The sequence below is a fragment of the Pelophylax lessonae genome (assembly GCF_965119305.1).
Source record: "Pelophylax lessonae genome assembly, chromosome: 1".
Lineage (NCBI taxonomy): Eukaryota > Metazoa > Chordata > Amphibia > Anura > Ranidae > Pelophylax > Pelophylax lessonae.
In genome coordinates, this window is record NC_138768.1 from 712222777 (window position 1) to 712246259 (window position 23483).

General features: G+C 39.8%; 1 protein-coding gene across 22 annotated transcripts in view; it reads left to right on the plus strand.

Annotated features, from left to right (window-relative positions):
- Positions 1 to 23483, plus strand: part of TENM3 (teneurin transmembrane protein 3) — a 1577510-nt gene that overhangs the window by 682202 nt on the left and 871825 nt on the right. For 15 of the 22 annotated variants that reach the window (XM_082244015.1, XM_082244035.1, XM_082244033.1 and 12 more), the window contains one exon: positions 480 to 530. The exons of the other annotated variants lie outside the window; for them this stretch is intronic. In XM_082244015.1, coding sequence (XP_082100141.1) covers positions 480 to 530 — 51 coding nt within the window. The remainder of the gene's footprint in view (positions 1 to 479; positions 531 to 23483) is intronic. 22 annotated transcript variants of the gene reach the window in all.

The window sequence follows — 23483 nt, forward strand, 5'->3', positions numbered from 1 at the left end:
ACCGCTGAATTTTTTTGCCTCGGGCAGAAAAGAAAAAAACAAATATATTGTAATATTGATTTGGGGCTGCCAAACACACTATATTAAACAAATGACCTCATTTTTTTCTGTGCTAACTATAAGTACGATGGGAATATATTTATAAATAGAGCTTAACGGCATAGGATAGAAAAGCAGAAATGCTATGATCCAGGAAGTCGGGGCTTGAGGCTTTGTGCATAATATAGACCTACTTGTTGTGGCTAGATCTGGAAACAGGTTAAAGGTTTTATTTTCTAAGTACAAGCAGAATATAGTTTAAAGTTATTAAAATGTCAGTAGTAAATTATTATCTGTTTCTTCAAATTGAAAATGTCTAAAATGTAGAATGAGCACTGTAGTAGAATATGTCTCAGTGATGTAGCAAAGATAGCACATGGGCCTGGCGTGCCGCTTATGACCCTTTTAAAAATGTTTGTTTTTTCTTCCCCTGATTATAGAACCGTCATCTTTCTGTGTTTCTCAGGCAAAAGACACCTTGAGGATTACAAGTAAGTTATACCATGTCAGGCATTTCCATGTAGTGTAGTCTTTACTAGTAAGGTGGGGTCCTTTTCAGAGTGCCTCTGGACCTACAAGATTGGATTAGTGAATAGGACAGAAACTACTTCAGACAATGAGATGTATGTGTAATATTTTCTGGCACTTGGAGGGAGAAAGGAATGGAAAAAGCCATATGATGGTTGAAGCCTAACTCCAACCAATATTTTTAGTAGAAGTTGGACATGAAGTGGGGTAACATTAAAACAATGCATACAACAGTTGTTTTTAATATATGCGTTTAAATGCAATAATATAGGATATTGTTTATTAATATGATGTCATGGCAATCTACCTATGTGATTTTGTTGACAATATTAATTATTCTGTGAATTTAAGAATATCAAATGCACACGTTGTAGATTTACCCTATGCCCCAGAGGTATTAGACTTTAAACAAAAAATTGTTGAATTATGGGAAGACTGGCATAGTACCCCAGTTGTAGCACCTACAGAACTAATACTAGATAGATTACTCTCCTAGGGTTAACCTAATTGCAGCTTTTATTATGGTGGGTATCCTCCATTCCATCCTTCCTACCCACACCAGGACAAGGGTTTTTTTTTATGGTACCAGTTATTTTTCTATGGGTCTTATTGAGTGGTATAATGTTGAGATATTTTGATAAAAAAAGAAAACTGAGAAATGTATCAGTTGTTAACAGCTTAAACAATACAAAGAAGCCACAATATATACTATCTTGTCAAACGGATTGGGACGCCCGCCTTTACATGTACATAAACTTTAATGGCATCCCAGTCTTAGTCTGTAGGGTTCAATGTTGAGTTGGCCTACTCTTTGCAGCTATAACAGCTTTAACTCTTATGGGAAGGCTGTTCACAAGGTTTAGGAGTGTGTCTATGGGAATGTTTGACCATTCTTTCAGAAGCGCATTTGTGAGGTCAGGCACTGATTAGCGAGTTTGGGGTGGAGGAACCTGACTGGCCTGCACAGAGCCCTAACCGCAACCCGATAGAACACCTTTGTGATGCACTAGAGAGGAGACTGCGAGCCAGGCCTTCTTGTCCCACATCCGAACCTGACCTCACAAATGCGTTTCTGGAAGAATGGTCAAACATTCCCATTGACACACTCCTATACCTTGTGGACAGCCTTCCCAGAAGAGTTGAAGCTGTTATAGCTGCAAAGGGTGGGCCAACTCAATATGGAACCCTACGGGCTAAGACTGGGATGCCATTACAGTTCATGTGTGTGTAAAGGCAGGCATCCCAATACTTTTGACAACCAGAATCTGTTTGTAATACATTTTTATTTTGTATGGGTGACCCCTCTTTTGGGACAATTGTTTGGGGATGGGAGGTTTCTCTTTTTTTTGGGGGATAAAAATGTTGGTTTATTTTTGTAAACCATTTAAAACATTTATTCAAAAGAATGATTGTTAGGTAGTTAGGTATTGCAGTGTGCTAAAATATTTTGCCTCTAGTGGCTAATATAAACATTTCTACATTTTATATAATACAAAAAAATATAAAAGAGCAAGTATGTAAAAATGAAAAAGTCACATCAAAATGACTTTAAGGTAAACACTGCAATTATACCTTCAAATATTTTTCCACTGGGAATACATATTTGTTCCCTTTAATTTACGTATAAAGCATCATGAACACCAAAAGTGAACACATTGATATCTCCTATAAATAAAGGTTAGGTCAGGTTAATAAAGGGTTACTATAGGTTAGGAAAACCAGAACTAACCATTAATATTGTTCAGCATTTGTGCAGAATTGTAAATGTTCTTTGTTCTAGAAGCTGTTATTTTTAACATGGCATCTAAGATAAAAGGATTACATTTGCAAAGATAACTGTGTATGTAATGATTTGCCACTTTTAAAGGATTGTTCTTGAGAATCTTGTCATTTGTTTAAAGGCAGCTGCAACACAACATTTTAATGAGCACTACAGTTAGTCTTACTATTGGCCAAATGGTTATGCAATATCCATTTATCTAAAAGCTTTGCATAATTTTTTTTTTTCGCTAGCTAAGTCATTTTTCTCACACACTGACAGCTCTTTACTTCCTCTTGTTTTTCCCTCAGTTTTATTCATTTATTACTTCACTGACAAGACTGTTGTTTTCTGTATCTTTGTCTTTTTATCTGATCCTGATTTGAACCTCGGTCTTGGTTTTTTGGCGCCATGACTTTTCACAATCTTGCAATCTAATGTTTCAGGAAAGGGTGCCACTGACACACTTCCAAATTATGAGAAGTCTTTGATGTCTGAAGCCCCCAACAGCTGCCTCTTAGGGTGTGCCTGGTTCCACACGTTCCATTTGCATGCATTTGAATTGACGCCTTGGGCCTAATGTCTTCTTATAGGTCAAGGTTAAAATTAAAAAGATGTACATGACAAGGCGTTTGATCATACTTTATTTCACGCTAATGTCTTACTGCTTATTTCCTTAATGTGGTCAATCAAAAATAGACAAAGGGGTTGATTTACTAAAGGCAAAAAGACTGCACTTTGCACTAATTTTCCCCAGAGCTTAGTAAAAGTGGTAAAAGCACTGCCGCTTTCCTTAATCCAATTATGTGCAAGCAAATATGCTTTTTTTTTTATTTTCCTTGCACCGGATTGGATATTCCTTACAGGGTAACGCTTGACCACCACTTAGGAAAATGTGTGCAACTGCACTTGCAAAGTGCACAGTTTATTTGTCTCCAGTAAGTCCACCCCAGTGTCATGATGAGAGTTAAGCCTCGTACACACGCAACTAATTTCCGCCGACCGATCGTCCGTCTTTTGTCCAGAGTGGTGTCTGTTGGTTGGAATGTGCCTAGACTGCACACGAATTTTCTCGCACGACAGAATTCTACTTGAGAAGTGATGTCATGTGTTGGATTGCTTTGTATGTGTTCTTTCATCTCTGAGCATGCCTAGTCTTGCTCATAAGATTGTTCCCCATCGAAATCTGTACTAATGAGACGAAAATCGGACGTGTTTTGAGGGTCGACAAAAATTATATAGCCTGCACACCAGGATTTTTTTGGCCGAAAAGTCGGAGTCGGTTGTCGGAAGCATCATACTAACAAGCCGAAAATCGGCAGATCGGTCGTCGGACGAAATTTCCCGGCCGAATTTCTACTCGTGTGTATGGGGCTTAAAGCTGGATACACGCTATACAATTTTCTCTAGATTTTTTTTCCTTTACACTTACCAAAACCATATAATATGTGGTCAGACCTAAACACTTTCAATTTGTATGCAATCAGGCAGGCCCTTGCACTACATAGGTGAAGGTAAATCTAATGGAAATCTACCAACAAAAGTTGTATAGTGTGTATCCAGCTTAACAGAGAAAGATACAACATGATCTGTACAAGGATTCTCATTTTCTATAGCAACCAATGAAATGCTCTATATCATTTTTCAAGCATAGAAAAGAGAAGAATATAAAAGAAACTGCTAGCTATGAACAATGAAAACAATTTGGAGTTATGATATTTTGATAAACAAGCCCCAGTGAGGGAGCTACAATTTTAATGATAAAAAATACAAATGGTAAAGCATTAGAATGTATAACTTGAAATATACTGAGATTTACCATAAAACATGGTATATTTTGAAATGCAACTAAGGTTAGGTACCTGTTTTTCTCCTAATATTCCATGTAATCCCCTGTATTGTGATTAAAATAAAATCTGTACAATTGTCTATGAAATAAACAAATCTTTCTTGAAGAGATTTCATGTTAACTCACTTCTATTTTTTATACTGGCAGAAATAAGTTGGGGGAAGATCGGTCCTTCATCAGTTGTGTGGCCATGTTTAGACCCATAGACAATAAATAACAATCACCCAGCCTGCTAGAATTGAGCACCAAATGACCATGGAATGTCTAAAACCTAGGAACAAAAATTGAATATATTTCAACACACCAGTCCTTAGTTGCTGTGGCTGCATTCACTTTTTTTTAGCTTTTTTCTTATTTTACTTATTGATCCTGCCAGTAACACATTCGGGTGGGGGAGGGGGCGGGGGGATTAACTAAAACTGGTGCACACAGAATCTGGTGCAGCTGTGCATAGTGACCAATCAATTTCTAACTTTAACTTTTTCAATTAGCCTTTGACAATAAGGGCCAGTTCACACCATCAGTCATGCACTGTGCTTTCCAGTGAGATTCACATGCGATTTGGGTGCAGTGCGATTTCAGCCCATTCATGTAAATAGGTCAAAATCGCGCCAGACCGCACCACAAATAGTGCATGCATTACTTTAAAAATGCACAGCAACCAGATCGCATGGTACTACTGTATCAATGTGACCTGGTGCAGGCAAATTCACTGTGTTTGCAACCTGCGTTTGGGGGTGTCGTTAGGTTAATAATGGCATTCTGTGCAGATTGCAAGTGCAGTGCATTTTTTGATTACAAACTTTTATTGAAATAAAAAAAAATGTATTACAAAGAACGTATGGAGTGACAAAAATTGGCAAGGTTTTCAAATGTGAGCAAAACATTTCAGATAGTAAGAAAAACATTATTTGTACAATGTAGTGTAAAAAAAATGTGCAATCTTTGGTACGGTCATATTTGTTATATCATAGAGTGCAGTGCATTTTGAACTTGGTGCGGGAAACGCACATGGAACGCGGGTTTCCTGTACTGCGTTCTGGTGAATTGGCCCCAAACCTAGGAGCTGATTGGCTACTATGCCCAGCTGCAACAGATTCTGTGTGCACTGATTTTAGTAAATCTCCCCCTTCCTGTTCAAGGAAGACAATGCTTACTCTCTGTACTGTCAATGGAATAGCAGTGTTGTTACCCCAGCCTTCTTTCCTGATATGGACTACAACCCCCCACCACCACCCTTTCTCAATCTCATGGGAAGGTGTTCTGTAGCTCACAAAACAGAACTTGGTAGACTGATAACATTCATTGAGATTAACATTCTTTGAACACAAAGTTACAACTACACAGGATTTCTGGCAAGATCAACATTTTTCTTTTTTTAGATTTGCCTGTACTTACCTGAAAAAAAAGGAAACATTTTAACGTATTCAGCCATCACAATTAAGGACTGGTGAGATGCAATGTATTCAATTTTTCATCTTGGATTTAGATACACTATAAAAATATAATGCACAAGATTGCTGTATCATATCCATCAGTAAAAATGATACCTTCTATAAGCTTTTTCTTACCGGACATAAACATTGACAAGATCAGGGGTTCTTAACTAGGATATACAGGATTCTCTGCATCATTAAACCTGAAATTAAGGTGAAGAAATCAACCTGTGAGATGACATGTAAGTAAAATAACAGCAAAAAAGTTACTAGTTCTAGATAGCTTGTAAATTTGAAATTTTTATTTATTTATTTTGTTTTTGAAAAATGTTTATTGGATTTTTAGTGCCGGTTCACACTACCGCGGCACGACTTCGGGGGCGACCTGTGAAGTCGCGTGCACCGCGACTTCGGCGCTACTTGCACGGACTTCATATAATGAACGTCAATGCAAGTCGCTCCGATGTCGCCCCGAAGTAGTACAGGAACTACTTTCTAAGTCGGAGCGACTTGAGTCGCTCCTATTAGACTGGTTTCCGTAGCACTGCATGGACCGCGACTTGTCAGGCTGACCAGTCGTCTGACAAGTCGTGGTAGTGTGAATGGGCACCTAAGTACAAAATCGGTAACAGAATAAACATGAACATGTTAATAATATCAATCATGGAACGACCCTGAGCGTTGTATTTTATTTTTTTATATCAATTTATTTGATAAAGTCCTCCTTATTTTCTTACAGCTTTTGTTCCTAGCTATCCATATGTAAAGTAAACCTAAATTTGTCAAATCTTTAAAATTCATACTTCATCTAATAGGACTGGTGATGTTGTCTATGGTGATGATGATTTATTTGGTAAGTCCATTGGGGGGGTCTGTAATAGTTAAACAGTTAAGAACCCCTGGATTAGATCGTTCTGGTTGAGAACCATAGAGAAGTAAGTGCGGTGTGATTTTTCCTACCCGCCCAACCAATGCCCCAATGGCTGATGAGTATTTGATATGAATATTTTCCATGCATACACAGATCGTTATACATTAGTGTCAGGGTTTGTTCTGATGTGAGCAATAAATAATTCCCATGAATGGCGATATGTATGTCTGTTCTCAAACTGTACTTAAAACCCAGAAAACAATCTGATCATCAAGTATATTAGACATTTAATAATACGTTGAACACATTGCTTTCTATCCCAATATCTTGTGATAGTATCAGAAGAGATAATGCATTTTTGTATGCCTGATAAGCACAGATAGTTGTGCAGCATGATTAATATCTGTCCTCCTCCCCAAAGACACTGTCAAGGACACAGCGCTATATATTTGTCCAAGCTTTTGTACAAAGTGCACAACACATTTTCTTCTCTAACATTAGAAAAGACTGTCCATGTTCTCATCTGAACTCACCAAATGAATTGATCAATTTCCATTTTTTTTATGGCGTATGTAAACAAAATATTATATTCTTTTGGAAGTGCTGATTTACATTTTAACAACTTTAGAGCCCTGTAATGGAATAAGGATTTAATTCATATATTAGAGCAATCAATAAAAACTGAGAAGGACACTTAAACAGCTTCACCCATCTAAGTCTGGCATCATGTCCAGCGCCTAGGAAGTCTTTGACAGGCCGTTTACGATGCCTACTTTATAGTAAATCACATTCTGTCCCTTTGTGATAATGCTATTTCTATATACATATGTATATTTTTTAATTTCTTTGATGCATAGTTAAGTAAATGCTTTGGACTCTTTTCATACATAATACATTCTATCCAATTAACAGAAAACAACATTTTTATATCCTATGATAATTTAAGCAATTTCACTCCTTCAACACCTCCCACCTGCTGTAAAAATAACAATAAAAACACTACACACGAATAGAAAAGTTACCTAAAGTAATTAATGGTGGAAGAGAACCAAGATAGGAGTTTTCAAAATGATCTGTTGCACACTAATGTGATGAAATTAAATAAATTAAATAGGCAAAAGGCTGCCATACCTTCCCAAAGTACCTGCCCAAGGAAGCCAGCGTTTTTTATTTTGAATGTGTCCTCCTGCTTCTTTTGAAGGGCCTCACTGACACAGGAAATGAAGGGAGATCACCACAATAGGTGCACAGACAGCAATAAAAAAATTACCAGTTAGGTAGAGACCGAAAAAATCCTGTGGTGTACGTGCCCCTTGGGTGGCAGCCCAGGGGTGCCATAATTCTCACTAGTGAGGGGCAGCACACCTTGAGTTTTTGGCACCTTGGTCACTGCTCCACACACACTGTTTTCGCACCTGCCTTTTGGCCAGGACCAGAGGAATTTTTTATTCCTGGCCGAGGGGCCTGTCAAGGTCTTGCACATTGACACTACCTGCACTTCCCCTTCCCCACTCTTTTTTCTTTGTTGTGTGTCCACGTTTGTCCTTTTTGGTTGTCACTGCACGACAAGTACGGCGTAGGTCCCTGGGCCTGCCCTGAAAGTCTTGGGAAGGGGTGGATATGGCCTTCTGGCTTAGTTTGCCCTCTCTCATGGGGTCTCCCTTTGGGGGAGCCCCACCTAGTACTCGGGGTGGGCTGTTTCGGTAGTCCCAATGGAGAACGGGGTTTGCCTGGTCTCGGCTAGGCAGACCATAGTGAGTACCTCAATGCCTGTCAGGAGTCTTGCGCCCCGGGGGATCAGGGTCAGGGCCTTGTGTATGCCTTGTGCACTTTTTGTGTGTCTCACGTTTGCGTGTGTGCACTTTTTATGCATCGGGTGTTAGTTTGAGTGTGTTTCACACACCACGGGCTTAAGAAAAAAAAAAAAAAAAATTACCAGTTTAAGAATAACTCCACTTTTGTTAAGAAAAAAAAAAACATTCCCCCGTGGTAATCTATGTACATTGCAGGGATTTTAACAAACTTTGTTGCAGATTCCTACCTTTTGTAATTCTAAAGAAATCCCTGCTTGTTTCTCTGTGTCCATGTGCTCAGTGAGTCTAATGGGAGTGGTTTCATAATTATCAACCAGCTGCTGCACCTGCAGGGCCCTTATGAAGAAAATTGCAGGGTGTGCATCCCTTTAGATGTGTTTTCCTGTTGAGAGTATTTCACCAAAAATGACATTTATGTTGCAGGGGATGCCAAAAAATGTGACTTGTATCTTAGTGCAGACTTCTGGGAAAAATCAGGGATCCAATCACACAAGCAGGAAATTATGTTTCTGCGGGGCGTTCTGTACACATTCTGTGTACAGAACACCTCCATATAGTCATATTGCATTGCATTTTTACAGAAAATTACAGAGCTTCAGATTGAAATGGAAAAGTCATTTTTAATAACATTTAATTACAATATGATTTGTGTCACAAATGTATTCAATATAATATTATTTGCTATGTTTTTCCCATGAAAGTAGAGTTACCCTTTAAAACACTTTTTTTATTTACATGAACAAACAGTAAACCCTCAGGCACTGGGGAAAAAACAAGAGATTCCTAGTTCTTTGGAGGATGTGATAGAAAAAAATAACCAAAGCTGGTATGAATTAATAATTGCCATCAAAAACATACAAGTGGATTGCTTGTAAATAAATGCACATTTTATATATGTATTGTTTATTCATTACAGGATATTATATAGCTCAGACAATGTATGCAGTGCTTTACATATTATAAATTCACATCAGTCCTTGCCCTCAAGGAGCTTACAATCTAATTTTGGTTACAGCATTCTAAATGTATAGCATACTGAATAGTTATACTATATGATAAAGATTCCATCCATAATCAATACGTCTGAAAGAGGTCATATATTCTAGGACAGGGATCATCAAACCACGGCCCTCCAGCTATTGCGGAACTACACATCCCGTGAGTCATTGTAAAACTCAGACATTCACAGACATGACTAGGCATGATGAGAATTGTAGTTCCTGAACAACTGGAGGGCCTTAGTTTGAAGACCCCTGTTCTAGGAAAACCTAACCAAACCATACCTTGCTAAATGAAGATATCTGAAACATAGAAACATAGAAACATAGAATGTGTCGGCAGATAAGAACCATTTGGCCCATCTAGTCTGCCAAATATATCTGAATCCTATAAATAGTCCCTGGCCCTATCTTATATGAAGGATAGCCTTATGCCTATCCCATGCATGCTTAAACTCCTTCACTGTATTTGCAGCTACCACTTCTGCAGGAAGGTTATTCCATGCATCCACTACTCTCTCAGTAAAGTAATACTTCCTTATATTACTTTTAAACCTTTGCCCCTCTAATTTAAAACTGTGTCCTCTTGTGGTAGTTTTTCTTCTTTTAAATATGCTCTCCTCCTTTACCAAGTTGATTCCCTTTATGTATTTAAAAGTTTCTATCATATCCCCTCTGTCTCTTCTTTCTTCCAAGCTATACATGTTAAGGTCCTTTAACCTTTCCTGGTAAGTTTTTTCCTGCAATCCATGTACTAGTTTAGTAGCTATTCTCCGAACTCTCTCTAGAGTATCTATATCCTTCTGGAGATATGGCCTCCAGTACTGCGCACAATACTCCAAGTGAGGTCTCACCAGTATTCTGTACAGCGGCATAAGCACTTCTCTCTTTCTACTGCTTATACCTCTCCCTATACATCCAAGCATTCTGCTGGCATTTCGTGCTGCTCTATTACATTGTCTTCCCACCATCTGTTCTTAATAATATTCTTTGCAAAGGTGCTTCTATGGCATTGCATTTCAATGCTATTTTTTCTTTAATTTATTTTTTTTCTTAAAAAAATTCTGAAAGTAAAATGACAGTTTAAATGGAGATGGGGTTAAAAAAAGAATATTTTACAAAGAATAAAGTACATAAGGAAACTGCTAGGAAGAAAATGATGAGTGGCCCTGAAAAATGATGAAACTTCCCAGAAGACAAGGATAAACTGTGACACTGACCAGGAAAAAGTGTAATGCCCCGTACACACGCGTCGATAGTTGGCCGTGAATTTTTGGCCAACGTCCGATCGGCCGATTTTCGGCTTGTTAGTATGATGCTTCCGACAACCGACTCCGACTTTTCGGCCGAAAAAAATCTGGTGTGCATGCTATAAAATTTTTGTTGGCCGTCACCACAACGGCCGATTTTCCGTCAGTCAGTACAGATTTTGGCAGACAAAAATCTGATGAGCAAGACTGGGCATGCTCAGAGAAGAAAAAACACACGGAAAGTAAACCAGAACATGACATTATTTCTGAAGTAGATTTTTTTGGTCGAGAAAATTTGTGTGCTGTCTAGAGCACATTTCAACCAACACGACAACACTGGACAAAAGTCGGCCGATCGGTCGGCCGATAATCGTTGCCTGTGTATGAGGCATAAGAATACATGTGAATAAAGACTGACTAACAGAAGAGTACAGTGTAACATTGTGTTCCTCACCTGACTGGGGCTAACTCCATGAACCAAATCATGAGACTTAAGATTTCACTTACAGAATATTGGCTGTTTGCATTAAAGTGTTACTGAACCCACAACAGTAAAATCAATCTGTATATGCAATAAAGCATATGTGTTATACTCACTGTGGAATCTAAGGGGTAAATTCTCTGCATTGTGTAAAAATGCTGCTTGATCCTGTATGCACAGATCCTCCTTTTCTTGCATTGTCATCATAATATGTCTGGATAAGACAGAGTTACTGGAGTCAGGCTGCACATGCACAGCTTGGTGTGTATTGCTAGAGAGTTTTTTTTTTCTCTTGGGAGAGTGCATGTGATCAGCACAGGACCAATCAGCACTCTCCAGACAGAGGGTCAGGGGTTATGCAGCCTCATAGGACAGCCAGTGCAGTATGAAAACTTCTCCTATAAGCTTTAGCACTGATAGAAGTCACAAGACTGCTATATACTGCTAAGAAAAGATATTTAGCAGTTTATATTTACTAAACAAAAATTGCATTTCCATGTTCTGTGTACTGTGTGAGACCAGATATAGTGAAAGCAGGCTCCTGGGTTTAGTAACACTTTAAGCCCCAGCTGGGAAGGAATAGCATACTTATTTTGCAACTCTGTATTGACTGTACCACCAATAATTATTCAAGCAACATCAAAGCTACCCAACACGATCCCTGCAAGCCCTTCCAAAGTCACTCTAGCTGTTGTTATGTCCTGCCTGGTCAATATTAATTATAATTAAAATTTGCCAATAAAATCAACGCTGAAATTGGAAAACATTGATGGAAAAATTAGCAAACCTGCTTAATGCCAGATGATGTAACTGTTACATGAAACAAAGGTGTTTTTATTAGCATTATACAACATTGTAGATTTTAAAGGAATAGTAAAATTAACTTACAGTAAGTCTGTCTTACAGAGTACTAATATTTGCTTAAAGGGATGCTAAAGGCAGAAGGTTTTTTTTTTTCATCTTAATGCATTCTATGCATTAAGATAAAAAAAACCTTTTGTGAGCAGAAGCCCCCCTCAGTCCCCATCATACTTACCTGAGCCCGTCTTTATCCAGCAATGTTGCAGGAGTGTCTTCGCTGCCCGGGACTCCCCTCCTCATTGGCTGAGACAGTAGCGTGGTGCGATTGGCTTCTGCTGCTGTCAATCAAAGTCAATCAGCCAATCAGAAGAGAGGGGGCGGGCTGGGTCACGGCTCCGTGTCTGAATGGACACAAGGAGCTGCAACTCGGCTCGGGTGCCCCCAGAGCAAGCTGCTTGCTGTGGGGGCACTCAACAAGAGGGAGGGGCCAGGAGCACCGAAGAGGGACCCGATAAGAGGAGGATCTGGGTTACTCTGTTCAAAATCACTGCACAGAGGAGGTAAGTATAACATGTTTGTTATTTTAAAAAAAAAAACAAGACTTTACAATCACTTTAGGAGCACAGATTATATATAGTACCAGAAAATTTGAATCAAACATTGCTACCCTACACCTTCCCTGCCCAGCCCCTCTAAGGTTGTTTTGGATTTAATTATGTCCGGGTCAATACTAATTAATATTTAAATTTGCTAATAAAATCAACATTAAAATTAGAAAAAAAAAAATGATGGAAGAATTAGCAAACATGCTTAACGCCAGATGATTTCACTGTTACTCGAAACAAAGATGATACAAAACACTGTTGATTTTTAAAGTTATAATAAATCCTCCTTACAGAGTACTAATAACATTTAAAGAGCATATATTACATTAAATCTGGAATATTTTTAGTTAAAAAATCATGATTAGAGTTCTTCAGTTGGTTATTAGTTCAGTGATCGAGCATTCAATCTCAATTTACAATCTCTGCTTTTTACTTTAGAAGTGCTAGCTCAGCTAGCTATATAGCTTTGGCACTATTTGACCCTATTAGAGATGTCCAAGGTACATCATCCTACTTAAGGCGGCCATATATGGATTCAAATTTGGCTGGTTCAGCAAGTACCAGTCGAATATCGATCCATATATTGGCAGGCTGGTTGTGCAGGATTCGACCTACAACCAGCCTGTCCTTTTTTTCCAATCGATCAGTGGTGCTAGCCATAGTCGGTGTCACTGATCAGTATATTCTGATAGTGGGGAGATCTCCACGCAGTCAGAATACAATAGCTCAGCAGAGAGGATTCTCCATCCACACACTCGATGGGTCATGGGTAATTGGGTCATTTCGTTTTTTTTTCATTCAAACCGCTGGTTGAACAAAAAAAAAAAAAGAATAATGTATGGCCTGCCTAAGTGATCAACTTGGAACAGACCTAAATCACCCTGTAGGGTTTGATAAGTTTTTTGACCTTGCAGGCAGCATGTTGAAGCAGCACTGGATTGTCTGATAACCCCTTTCCACTCAACCCCAGTATTCCTGGGTTTGCATGGGGGGGGGGGGGGCAGGAAGAATTAGCAATCATATGACCACTGCATTTAGCTGTAACAGTGGTCATATGAGCAGGAGTCAGTCTCTCTGGCTACCGATCATTAGCAGGCACCGAGAGCTGTCTTTGATTGCTCAGTCTCTGTGCTGGGAGCACTTAGTGAATGCACCCTCAGCAAAGAAACATCAGCCACCCAGTGATGCATATGTGCGGCACATGGGCATTGAAGCTCATAATTTTGCCACTGCAGATATATGTTGCGTGGATGGCAATAGGTTGACCTTGCAGCTGAAGGAAGAATGAGCTGATAAATCCAGCGGGGGACTGCCAAAGAAGACGTAAGGGACCACTGTGTGCAATATAGCACACAGCAGGTGTGTATAACATCTTTTTTATTTAATTTAAAATGTTGCCTTTACTATCGCTTTAAATTAAAACTGTAGGCATCTACAAGCGAGTCTAAACAAGTACTGAAATCTAGGTACTAGGGGATCCAAAGTCCTCCTAAAGTAAACTTAAATATTTTAATTTACTTCCCTGACTGAGCCCACAGACTGCGGCTCACAGTGGGAAGGTTTCAGCAATACAGACAGTGCTATCAGTCCAGAAGAGTGACAACTCTGTTCTGGATTTAGGAGCAGTGCAGCATTGTTGCCATAGGATCACAGGAAAGTGCATTTGGTGGACTTCTTTTAGCTAGCTCAACAAGTTTTTGGGGACTTTGCAGGGGGGCTTAGAGAAAACGAATAAATAAGTGCTGCTGTCATATTTGTTTGTAATAGGACATTAAAGATGATAAAAATACCCCTGGGACAGTTAGGGCTAGTTTTAAATGCAATGATGAACTGTCCCCTATTTAACTTACCTATAAGAAGAAATACTTACCTTGAAAATGCTTACCTTGAAAATGTCTTGTCCAGCGCTACCATCTCAGGTGTGGGCAGCTGAAGCTGGAGCATCCCTCTTTGTGTCCTCTTCGATTACGTCAGAGTCCCAGAATGCCCTGCTCATCACTTCCGGGGCAGACGCGTCATCCCGTAGCTGGTTCTGCGCATGCCCAGAAGCTGTTCTAATTCATTTAGCAGGTAATGACGTGCCTGAACCGGAAGTGACGAGTGACACCCGTGCAGGTGCATTGACTCCTGGGATTGATGACGCTCATCTCCCAGGAGTCAATGAAAAGGAGGAAGTGACGTCGGGGGCCAGGGCCACAGAGGGAGGAAGAGGAAGGAAGGTAAGTATATTTTCATTAAAAACAAGGTAAGTGAAACAAAAAAAAAATTTATTATCCAATTCTTTTTCAGGTTTTTTTAAGCTAATGGACGGTGGAAAATTCATTTTTAGGGTGGAACTCCGCTTTAAATCTGACCAGTCAGATAAGCCAATGGGTTGATTTACTAAAACTAGAGAGTGCAAAATCTGGTGCAGCTGTCTACAGAAACCAATCAGCTTGTTCAACTAAGCTTTAACAATAGAAAACTGAAAGCTGATTGGTTTCTATGTACAGCTGCACCAGATTTTGCACTCTCCAGTTTTAGTAAATCAACCCCCTAACCATTACAAAATGTCATTATCTCTGTGTACAGCACTAGTAAAATAATATTGATAAGCAGGACGTCTCACACTGCGTAACTATAAAGAAACGGCCAAAGCAGAATTGAAGTTTTTATTTTCTGTAGTCTCAAGATGCTCCTTAGCGTTATATCTTTAAGCAAACTTTAGTGAAAATATTCATCTTAATCTTGTTACACATTCTTTACTTTTTATTTACAACACACAATTAAGGTGGAAACGAGAGGCTTACTACATCTTTTAAAAACACACATACCATAAACCCACCCTTGTTTTCTCATAGATTGTTTAACAGGTGTCCAGCGGCTTCATATATCTGAGTGTGACACGGAACATGCACAGTGAATAATTAGTTTAATCTGCACATGTCTTTTTAATTACATCCACATTCTATTGCGATTACAAACTAGATATGATTTGGCTGATATTTCTATGTAATAAACTAGATATTCCAGCCGCCTTCTATTTCAGTATCAGTGTCATTTGTCTAAGCAAGAAACCTTCTGTAACACTTGACATTGAAGAGCGCTGTTATGTGAGCAGCTAAACTGAATTTGCTGCAGGAAAAGTCTATGTGGTGCATGGACTGTGGGTGATAATAATGGAATTAGTAATTTTTCATAGAGAGCTGTATTTTTCTTGTATAAGGTTTGTATTATATTTTTATGGCGGAATAATTAAATGAGCATTTATTGAATGCTTTGCCTGCTTCGCCACCCTCGGCACTTGAACTGTTTTCAGCTCAGCGGAAGCAAGGATATTGACAGTGAATGGAAGTCATTGCTCTTTCCAGCACGGTCAACGCGGAATTTATTTTTTACCTTGAAAAACATCCACTATGGTAGGTGGATAGGGATATGATTGAGAAGGGAAACACCGGTTATTCAATAATACACCACAAAGTGTTAAATCAAGGCTTAATAGATCATTTACACTTAAAAAATGCCAGGATGCCATTGAAAGAAGCATTTCCCCACCAATTGTAGTTGTTATACAGTAGCGAGACTCAACAGCCTTCACACCACAGCTAACGATAGATTAATCTGTCAGCACTTAGTGAATATGAATGCCATATTTGTATCACTACGCTCAAAAATGAATTAGACAGTCATTTCCGAATGCTAATTTGGGTTTTAAAGGATTTATTTTAAAATGAGAATAGCTCAATGGTAAGAGAGGATTTAGGCTGCCCATATACGCAGGGCTTTTTTCAGCTGGAACTTGGTAGAACTCAGTTCCACCACCTCTGGCTCAGGTCCTCTGCTCCTGGCTCTCACAGACCTGATCTCCTGAGCAGGACAAGGGAGATGCAGGTGCAGAGAAAATTCTGACTCCCCCCCCCCCTGCAATTGAGAGAGGCAGAGACACATACAGTGTGCGAGGAGGTACTAGAACTGGCTGGATGCTTCAGTTTAATACAGCAACTCAAGTAAAGCCTCGTACACACGCATCGAAAATTGGCAGGGAATTTTCGAACAACGTCTGATCTGCCGATTTTCGGCTTGTTAGTATGATGCTTCCGACAACCGACTCCGACTTTTCGGCCGAAAAAAATCTGGTGTGCAGACTATAAAATTTTTGTTGGCCAAAACACGGCCGATTTTCGTGCAGTTAGTACTGATTTCGACAGGGAAAAATCTTATGAGCAAGACTGGACATGCTCAGATAAGAAAGAACACAAAGAAAGCAAATCAGCACATGACATCACTTCAGAAGCAGATTTTTGTTGGGCGAGAAAATTTGTGTGCAGTCTAGGCACATTCCAACCAACAAAACACCACTCTGGACAAAAGACGGACGATCGGTCGGCCGATAATCGTTGCGTGTGTACGTGGCTTAACCACTTAACGTCTAGCCACGTAGACCTACGTCGGCTGACTTTGCGGGGTTATACCGGGATGATGCCTCTAGCTATAGGCATCATCCCGGTACCGTGGTTTGAAGCCGACGGTCGGCTTTCCGAGGGTAACGACCGATGGGGCGTCCATGACGTCACTTCCGGGTTACTGTGCTGCAAAAGGCGGCAGATTTGAAAAACTGCTGTATGCAAAAATGCCGTTTTCGGCGTTTTGCATACAGGGAAGTGTAGTGGAGGGGTCTAGGGTGTTTTAGACCTTCGATCCCTCCATAAAGTGTACCTGTTACTGCATATTGCTGTCACAAGGGATGTTTACATTGCTTGTGACAGCAATAAAAGTGATCAGATTTTTTTTTTTCCTGTAATAAAGTTAAAAAAAAAGAAAAAATAAATAGGAAAAAAAAATAAAAATTTAGCCGCCCCCGTCACCGTTAGCTCGCGCACAAAAAAAAATGTATAAGCAAGTCGAGCCGCGAATGAAATCGCTGTTCAAACCACACATGTGAGGTATCGCCGCGATCGCCAGAGCGTGGGCAATAATTAAAAAAAAAAGAGCTACACTCTAACTCTTAACTGGTAACCGTTAAATAAATTTAAAGCGTCGCAGATTGAGATCTCTATTGACCGTAGTTTGTCGCCATCCCACGGGGGGGAGCAATTTTAAACCGTAACATGTTGGGTATCTATTTACTCGGCGTGACATCATCTTTCACAATATATAAAAAAAATGGGCTAACTTTACTGTTTAGTATTTTTTAAATGCAGTGAAATGTGATTTTTCAAATTTTTTCCAAAAAAATGGCGTTTTAAAGACCGCTGCGCAAATACCGCGTGACAAAAAATTTTGCAATGACCGACATTTTATTCTCCAGAGTCTTTGCTAAAAATATATATATAATGTTTGGGGGTTCTAAGTAGTTTTCTATGAAAAAATACTGGTTTTAACTTGTAAACAAAAAGTGTCCGAAATAGGGCTGGTGGGTAAGTGGTTAAGATATGTGGAAGATGGTGGAGCTTTTAAGGAGGGAGGGAGAAGATGGGGGCAGTGGAAGAGGAGTTGCATGCAGAGGTCAGAGCTGAAGAATGGTAAAAGTGAGATGTGGATGGGAGATACAGAGGTAAGCAGCTGTGGAAGAAGGCTGCACTATGTGTAGTACTTCCCTAATTTCTGTACTCTGTATGCAGCGCACCCCTGAACTCTGCATTCTGTACGTAATGCACTCCTGGTATTTATTGCCCCTACAAAACTCTTTCACAGTTAATGAAATTTGACCATATCCACAATTTGATGCGGTTTGGAGGGTGTGTGTCTGGGGGGAGGTTGGTTTTGGGGTCATGATTGAGTTCCTGCTCCCACTCAATGAGTCCTGTGAAGAGAGGAAGAGCTTCTGCACGTAGGCACAGCCCTGGATTGAGATAGGATTAAAACTAGGTAAAATTTAGGGAGATTAGGAGGGCGATATTATTAATGGGATATTTTTTTTTCTTAGGGAATGTATTAAGGTAAAAAATGTCCTGCCTTTAGAGCCACTTTATGGTAAGAGGGGCTATGTCCTAATGCCCCTTAGCAAGCAAGGTACCAAGAAAAATTTCAGTTGCATCCTCATCATTGCCATTTATCTTTTTTAACACAAGATACTGATGTTATTTACTTACTGTCAGATACTACCATCATACATCTATGAAATCTGTCATTCGTTTATAGAAAATTTGGTGTAGTAAACGTAAAGGCTAAGTTCACTTTTAAGGAAAAAATAATAAATGCACATTTTTTGCAGAAAAGCACTGCTTTCAAGATCAATGTCAGGCTCCTGCACACTAACCCTCCAGCTTTCTGCTCATATGTTTGTACAGGCTTTTAGTTAGAGATCTGGAGGAAGAGTGAATAGACTACTAAAGCACTGATCAGCACACTCGTGGTCCATTGAGAACTACAAGCTTGTAGTTTGTAGTTTCTTTATTCATAGATCCCTGTGAAAATATTACACAGCTGTTTAGAGAGAGGAACCCCATGTCTATTTTAAATGTGGAAGCTGATGTGGGGGAGAGGAACTCCTGCCCAATGTCACAGGGGAATGACTGAGGGGAGTCAGCTGGCAGGTACTATACCATGTTACATGTTACACCCTAAATATAAGTGTAACTGTCAGTCGCCGGCTCTCTGCTCTGCCCCTTCAGTGCTCACTGGAACAGCAAGCTGCAAAGGGTTTCAGTGGCTTGCTCAGGCTCTCAACAATGCGCTGAGAGGCTAAGCCAGCTACCGCTCAGGCATCTGGGTGGATCCTGACATTAAAGTCGGGATCCTTCCAGAGTCTCGACCAACTGAGTGATGTCAGCCAATAGTGGACTTTTGCCCGCTGTCGGCTGTATACGGGTCACAGGAGTACACTTCATTCTGCACTCATGTGACCTGCATTTAGACGATAGCAGGCTAAGTTTAAAAGTGCATTACTGTGACCCACAGGAGAAGTATGGCCAAAAGAGCTTTGGCTCTATATCTCCTTTAATATCACCTAATATTGGTTAAAGAATTAAGAGTGATTTGCGGTGAACAACGACAGGAAAACATTTCATATAGCAGTTGAAACAATAACTAGACATGTAATGCCAGCTAAACTTCAGCTTACTAAAAAGAAAAAATGGTAATCTTAGACTCCTGGCGCCCATATTGAGGCCCAGGGGCCACATGCGGCCCTTTAGCACATTTTGTGCAGCCCTTGGGACCCCTCCAGACACTAATCTGCTTTTCCCTATTGCTCTGTTACAGCAGAGATCTCTAGCAGTCTTGTGTAATGTGTCTGCAGTCTATGACTCTCTTAAAGTATTTTCCCACTCTACAAATCCTATATCATGTACACAGGCTCTGACAGTCTCCTGCAACATATCTGCAGTCTCTTACTGTCTTGTATTGTGGACAAAGTCCCTGTCCTTCTCTTGCATTGTTCCTGCTATCTCTGACCATCTCTTGTAAGGTGCCCACAGTCTCTGACCATCTCTTGTATCATGCCCATATTCTCTGACCATCTCTTGTATCCTGTTCACAGTCTCTAACCATCTCTTGTATTTCGCACATATTCTTCACCTTTCTCTTGCATCATTCCTGCAGTCTCTGACCATCTCTTGTAAGGTGCCCACAGTCTCTAACCATCTCATGTATCATACACATATTCTCTACCTTTCTCTTGCATCATTCCTGCAGTCTCTGACCATCTCTTGTAAGGTGCCCACAGTCTCTAACCATCTTTTGTATCATACACATATTCTCTACCTTTCTCTTGCATCATTCCTGCAGTCTCTGATTATCTCTTGTAAGGTGCCTACATCTCTTACCATTTCTTGTATCATGTTCACACTCGCTAGCCATCATGCAAAAAAGTCTGTGTTCTTCTCCTCTATCATGTCCACAGTCTCTGACCATCTCTTTCATAATGCTCACTGTCTCTGTCCATCTCTTTTATTATGTTTCCAGTCTATGACCATCTTTTTCATAGTGTCCACTATCTCTGACCATCTCTTATATCATGCCCATAGCCTTTGACTATTTCCTGATGCGTGTCTGCTGTCTTTGAGACTGAATATTTACTTAATTTTATTTGCGTCTCTTTGGTGATGTCAGGGACCACAATTAAGCCCCCCTTTATCAAGAAAGTTGATCACCGCTTTCTTAGTTGCTAATTATCCCTCCTTTTTCTCAAAAGATTGTAGGGGCTTTCTCATATATATTAAAACAACACTGCTCCTTAAAGCGGAGTTCCGGTCACAAAATCGACATAGTCGATTTTGGGCCATCCGCTTGCTATAGCTCACCTGAAAAAGAAATGGGTAGTTAAATTTTTTTTTTTTTTTACTTACCTTGTAATTGCAGAAAAATATACTTACCTTTCTTCCACTTCCTCCCTCGGCGGCCGCGGCCCGCGCCGTCACTTCCGCTTTGCAATGATTCCTGGGAGCTAAACGTCATCGCTCCCAGGAATCAATGCGCCTGCACCGGCCCCGACGTCAGTTCCGGTGTAGGCGCATCATACCTTGCTAAACAGCTTCTGGGCATGCCCAGAAGCTGTGCAGGGATGACGCTGCAGACCCGGAAGTGACGGCGGGGCCGGCGCAGTGCATCCTGGGACCGAAGAGGACGGAAGAGGAAGCAGAAGAGGATCGCGCTGGCTTCAAGCTGCCCACACCTGAGATGGCAGCGCTGGAGAAGAAATTTTAAAAGTGAGTATTTCTTCTAAAAGGTAAGTGCGAACCGGGACAGATCAGAGGCTATCCATTGTGGAATGTACTAGCCCTGACTGTCCCGGGGGTATGTTCATTGAAATTTTTTTTCTGTGGCCGAAACTCCGCTTTAAGGTTACGATTCACCTGTTTAGGTTGTTAAACCAGAAAAAAATTAGAAATCCTCCTTGTTTGTCGGTGTTTTATAATACCTAGTAGTTATGTGAAAATATAAAAGCATTGCTTTATAATAGCTGCCTACTTCTAAAACCAAAAACCATAATTCCCCAGTATTAAGATTTATGCTTCCTTTAGCTACCACACAGAAACAGTTTTCAATCATGTCCTTTGTAGAGAGAAATAATATATATTCAGATGTATTTGTTTAACAATAGGAATCTGAGTAAAAAGGTCATCTGCTAGAAAAATGGGTCAAATGAATATTTTAAACAAGGCAAACCCTTTTTTTTTTTCTGTCATGAAATCCAATATTTCTGCCAAATAACATTTGCTTGTAATGCTCTAGAATTTTATTCTCACTTTTATCTCCGTAGAGAGATGGACATCACAGTTTAAAAGTAACGTAATTTGATGCTATTTAACAGTCTCAGATTTTTGGCAACATATTAATGTACAAATCAGCGGCAGAGCTAATATCATTGCATAGCAAGTGTGTATTGAAGTGAAGGCCTGACATACGTCAAGGCTCACAGTGAAAGTCATTTTGATGAATCTGCCACACTAAATCACAGCATGACTTTCACTAACACATAGCCCAGCACATATTTCTTTTAAAGGCCTGGGCCCTGCTACATGTGAAACGAGATGCGGCAGGTTCTGACATAAAGAATAAAGATCAAACCGTCTAGACTTCCTATGGTGATGACATTGATGCAGAAATCATTAACACTCTAAGCTTTTTGCAGTCGTGATAAAATATTTAGGAACCATTCTGCTTTTGCCAACTGTACCACTCTTTACAGTACACCATGCCTAGCGTATTATGGCCTTCAAATATTTAATAATCTTAGTAAGGTCATGCTAATGTGACTACTTGGGGAACCCGCATGAAGCAGTTTTGTTGTTTGAAGTCACAGCCAAGCTGCAACAGGTGTGGAAATGCTATCCACAGCAATTACCTTTCACTTCTCAGTGTGTGTCTGAACACTGTTCTTGTAATGTCAGCCCCACTGGAAGAGTTAAAGTAATCCCTGGTAAGGCTATCCGCAGAGTACGATTACAGTTTAGTCACAGTACTGCACGAAGCCCCACCGCAGCGCCATAGTCTAGAGATAACCCCAGTAGGTGGGGCACTTATTAGGACACAGTTGATTCTTATAAGTGCCAACACTTTGTGTGTTATCCTTAGGGAAAACAATTTTCTACAGCAAAATCCTTGGCGTCCAACTAGCTGCGCTTGAAATGTTCTCAAGGTTACTGGAGATGTTCGTACAGATCTATTGAACAGACAATAAATCTCTCTAAACCTCACTTAAACTGTGCTTATTGACAAGCTCATAGTCATTTCTATATAAAGCAATAGTTTTCATGAGAGTCATTTTACACCCCGCCCTTCCTAAGAATCACCCACCATTAACATATCATAAAAAAGTACCCACGCTTCTCGGTGACTTTGACAAAGGATGATATGAGACAATCTGAAAGCAGTTTTATTATTACTCAGACTTTTTTTTACTAAAGAACAGGCTTAAATGTGATAAAAGTGTTTTCTTTTCAAAAAAAAAGAAAAGTGTAAACTTTTCAATATGATATTATTTAACCTGTTTAAATTTTTGTGCTAAACATGACCCATTAAAAAAAATAAAAATTATAGTTGCAGAAAAGTGCACTGCTTATTATGAACTTGCTTATATCATGCTGACCTAGAAGCAAGCTAAAACCCCACCACCCTGCCCTACAAAAAAAGAACCTTCCGATACAAGACACACACGGGGACAGCTCCAAAGTGAACATTTATTTTAAGGCTCCCCGAACTTATGATTAAAACGTGATCTCCAGGCAGACTCCAGGCTTAATACATATACATGAACTGGTTTACCTGCCAGAAGATTTGTAAATGTGCTCAGCAAGCATTTTGATCTTGGTGATCCCTGTCTGATAGCGTATCCAGGTCAGCGATTTTGCTTTTATCTACTTCAGATAAGCAATACAGCTTGGTCACCAACCTGTCACTTGCCTGTGAATGGACAATGAGGAGGAAGCAGCACTGATCAGATCATCACTCTTCCTGTTGGCATATTCAAATTGTCGAATGACAGCACTGTATAAAACAGTAGCCCTAAGGCTGGCCATGCATGTTCAATTTTCTTGTACAATTTTCGGTTAGATTTACCAAAAACCACATAATATAAGGTCAAAGCTAAACAACATTTTCACTTGTATACAATTAGGCAGTCCTTTGTAC